Source organism: Pinus tabuliformis, chromosome 5_2, assembly GCF_031772625.1.
Source record: "Pinus tabuliformis cultivar Carrire ecotype Pingquan chromosome 5_2, CPIR1, whole genome shotgun sequence".
Lineage (NCBI taxonomy): Eukaryota > Viridiplantae > Streptophyta > Pinopsida > Pinales > Pinaceae > Pinus > Pinus tabuliformis.
The window spans coordinates 440804003-440808076 of record NC_142306.1 but is presented as its reverse complement, the minus strand read 5'-3'; the positions used below and the strand labels follow the sequence as shown (position 1 = coordinate 440808076).

Here is a 4074-nt window from a genome sequence, read left to right as displayed (position 1 = left end):
GCTCCTACTCCAACATTGGCCATGTAGTCTGCTAGCTTATTTCCCTCCCTCTTTGTGTGAATGAAGGTGATAGCTCTGTTGCTTTGAAGCTTCCGTTCTATGACTTCCAAACGCGCTTCCAGCCTCCAGCTGGTGGCTACTTTCTTGGCTTGTGATCCGTTTAGGATTTTTTTTGCCATATTGATGAGGATTTGGGAGTCTCCTTCTACCTGCAAAGGATAGAGGTTTAACTCACTAGCAAGCTGAATACCCTGCCATAATCCTTCTAATTCTGCTGAGTTGTTGGTGTCCCAGCCAATGCTTCCATGAAAGAGAGTTATGGGTGTTCCTTCATGATTTCTTATTACTCCCCCAAATCCTACTAATCCAGGATTACCTTTTGATGCCCCATCAAAGTTAAGTTTGAAAGTGTGCTTTGGCGGGGGCTTCCATTTAGTTTGATCGTCCTTGCCTCTCATAGGGGAGTTCTGCTGATCCATGCCTGTGATGCCTCTGATCTTCCAGTTTTCTAGGATGACCTTCTCATTGTCTAGGGTAGGCTAGTCCTCCTTTTTCCAGGATCTTATCATCAGAGTTTCTTGGATATTTTTACAGAGCAAATGCCAGATTGTGTCCATGGAGAAGCGTTGATTTTTGAAGATACGTTTGTTTCGCTCCTTCCAGATACTCCATAAGATAAGCCCAGGAATCAATCGCCATAGATGATTGAGGAGGTTGCTCTTATACAGGTCCTTTTGCCGTTGTCGTATGGAGTTCGTGATTTCAGCTTCAAGTCTGCATCGTTTTTGGCAGCGAAAGCTTGCTTTCTCCCATAATTGGTTGGCTAGAGGACACGAGTCCAACAAGTGTTGGAGTGTTTCCTCATGGGTGCAGCAGCTAACGCATATGGAGGGTCCATGGAAATCTCTTCTACGAAGCTTATCCCAAGTTAGGATTCTCTGATGCCCTACTAACCAGAGAAAGTGACATATCTTTGGCCATGAGCCTGACTTCCAAATTTGGCCCCAAATTGGGTCTTGAGGAACATCATCATTGCACATAATTTTATAGGCTTCAGCTGTGGTGAACGTTCCTTTAGGTAAATATCCCCATCTTAATATATCCTCCCTTTCGTCATGTCTGATTTTCCTTTTGCTGAGTTCAATTTCGAGTGCTGTGGATGAATGGCGATTTATATTTGAGAGGATTTGATTGCCTGGCTTCCAGATTCTGTATCCTTTCTCCATATCCTGGGTCCAAAAGTGCTTGATCTTGGTAATCTGTGTTTCTTCCTCCATATGTTGCAAAGGCTGGTTCAGGACATTGCTGAGGGTGGGCATTTGATTCCATGCATCCGTCCAGAATCTAGCTTGTTTGCCATTTTTCACCTCCCAGAAGCTGTGCTTCTGGATCATTTTGTAATGCTCCTTGGCTGCATTCCAAATTAATGAGCCCTTGTTACTTGGTTCCAATCTGATAAGCTCTTCCTGTGGTCGCTGGTTTGCATATTTTGCTGTCCATAGAGTGACCCATGGCTTTCCTGCATTGGTGAGCCAGTGCCACCAGATCTTGGCTCCCATTATGGCATTGCTGTGCTCCGGATCCCTTAATCCTAGTCCTCCTTTTGCCTTTGGCTTACAAACTGAGCTCCATTTAACTAGTGCCCATTTGCGATTGGTGGCGTTGCTCCCCCAAAGGAAATCTCTCTGAATTTTCCTTAATCTTTTTAGGACCCATTTAGGCGCTGCCAATATGGAGAAAAGGTACAACGGCATAGCTTGTAGGACTGCTTTAATGAGAATCGCCCGACTGGCAAGGTTAAGGGTTCTGTGAGTCCATTGGATGAGTCTAGATTCAAGCTTTTCAATTAGATTACGCCAAGAGGAGTGAGTGATGGCTGAGGTTGTGAGGGGAGCTCCAAGGTACTTTGACGGGAGAGTGGCCCCAGGGAATCCCAGGATACGGACAATGGCAGATTTGACAACTGGGGGAGTATTAAAAAAGAAAATCTGCGATTTGGAGCAATTGATATTGGTCCCTGAGGCTTCTGAGAAATCAGAAAGGATAGCTTTAAAAACTGATGCTTCTTGAGCAGAAGGGTATCCATATAGCATTGTATCATCAACAAATTGCTGATGGGAGGTAGCAGGCAGGTGATGAATGGAGATACCTTTAATCTGGTGCAAGTGGAGGCTATTCTTGATGTGACGCCTCAGTCCTTCAGCCATCAAAACAAAGAGGAAGGGGGAGAGGGGGTCACCTTGCCTAATACCACGGGAGGGATAGAAAGGGTGAGAGGGGATCCCATTAATTAGGATGGAGAAGCTAGTGGAAGAGATAAGGCTCATAACCCAACGAATCCAAGTGGGGCTGAAACCAAAATTTGTTAATACTTTCTGAATGTAATTCCAACTGAGTTTGTCAAAAGCCTTGGAAAGATCAAGTTTCAGGAGCATACCTGCCTGCTTGGAGTTCTTGAGAGAATGAGTAATCTCATGAGTGTGGATGATTCCATCTAGAATCTAACAGCCTTCCACATACCCTGATTGTTCTGGCGAGATGAGCATTGGCAGGAGGGGCTTTAGCCTATTCGCAATGACTTTAGATATGACCTTGTATATGACATTGCAAAGGGCTATGGGCCGAAATTTGTCCGGTTTGAGCGCATCCTATTCTTTTGGAATTAAGGCAATGAAGGTGGTATTGAGCGAGGGAAGTAGCCAATCAGCAACTCTTGACTCCTCCACCACCTCCCAGACTCCCATCTTAATCAAATCCCAGAACCTGTGAAAGAACGAAGTGGTAAACCCATCTGGGCCAGGAGCTTTTCCATCTTTGAACTGAGTCATGGCATTGTCTACTTCCTGCATTTGAATTTGGCTGAGGAGGATCTTATTATGCTCTTCGGTGATAAGATTAGGTATATTTCGGTTGATTCTTTCAATTGCCGGATTTTTGTCGATGTCAGGTTCTTGGTGTACCCGTTTGAAGTGATCGAGGAGAGTATTTTCGATTTCCTCATGTTTCTCCTCCTTTTCTCCTCCTGGTTTTTGAATGAAAGGAATATTATTGCCCATTCTGCGTTGCACTATTGTTCTATGAAAAAATTTTGTATTTCTTTCTCCTTCTTTGAGCCATCTGATTCTTGATTTTTGCTTCCAGTATATCTCCTCCTGCCTTCTTATTTCTTCAATCTGAGTGTGGATGCGCTTTTCCTGTGCGAGTGTTCACTCGGTATGCCCGCATGTGCTTACCTCCCTTTGCAGTTCCTCCATTTGTTTTTGAAGAACATTTTGCTTCGTGAATATGTTTCCAAATGTCTCTCGATTCCATCGCTTGAGGCAGAGCTTTAAATGTTTGAGTTTTTGTTGAAACTGAAACATTTTTGAGCCGTCTTGCGGGCAGAAGGAGGTCCATGTGGTAATAACGAAGTCTCTAAGAGAGGGATGAGTGAACCAAAACTCCTCAAAACGGAAAGGCCTTCGCGTTTTATTACCTGGGCGATGCCATTGAAGGGCAATGGGCCAGTGATTAGAGCCAACGTGGGGTAAGATGGCCGCCGAGAAATCCCCCCCTAAGTGGATCGAGTTATCAGAAATGAGAAAGCGATCGAGCTTTGTAGCAATTTGACGAGGACCTGCTCTGCGATTACTCCACGTAAATGTGCCATTACAAAACTGCAAATCAATCAAGGAAGCATTCTGAATGAAGGTTTTGAAGTGGATGTTTTCCTGCTCCAGCTTGTTCCTGCCTCCAATATTTTCCTCTAAATTTGTAGTCATATTATAGTCCCCTCCCGCAATCCACAGAGGGTGCTTGCGATTGGCGTTGAGAATTTCTAATGTGGAGAGGAGAGCCATCTTTTCAATTGCTTCCTGGGGGAAGTAAACATTCGAGAGGTGCCCATGAATATTAGTACCTACTATGTGGAAGATAGCCTGAATGAGATTATGTGAGGCATGGAATTCTGACAGAGTAAGGGCCTGAGGGTTCCATGCAATGGCTAATCCTCCTGAAGCACCCGAAGCATCGACAGCTACAGATTGACATCCTGACCATGCTTTGGTGAAGATTTTTTCTAAAGTACTGCTGTTA

At 44.5% G+C, this 4074-nt stretch overlaps 1 protein-coding gene across 1 annotated transcript; it reads right to left on the bottom strand.

Moving 5' to 3' along the window:
- Window positions 1-3206: 3206 nt before the first annotated feature.
- LOC149159564 (uncharacterized) lies at window positions 3207-3839 on the bottom strand. The gene has a single exon (XM_089434342.1). It carries the CDS (start codon window positions 3837-3839, stop codon window positions 3207-3209), a length of 633 nt encoding a protein of 210 aa, XP_089290468.1.
- Window positions 3840-4074: the final 235 nt, after the last annotated feature.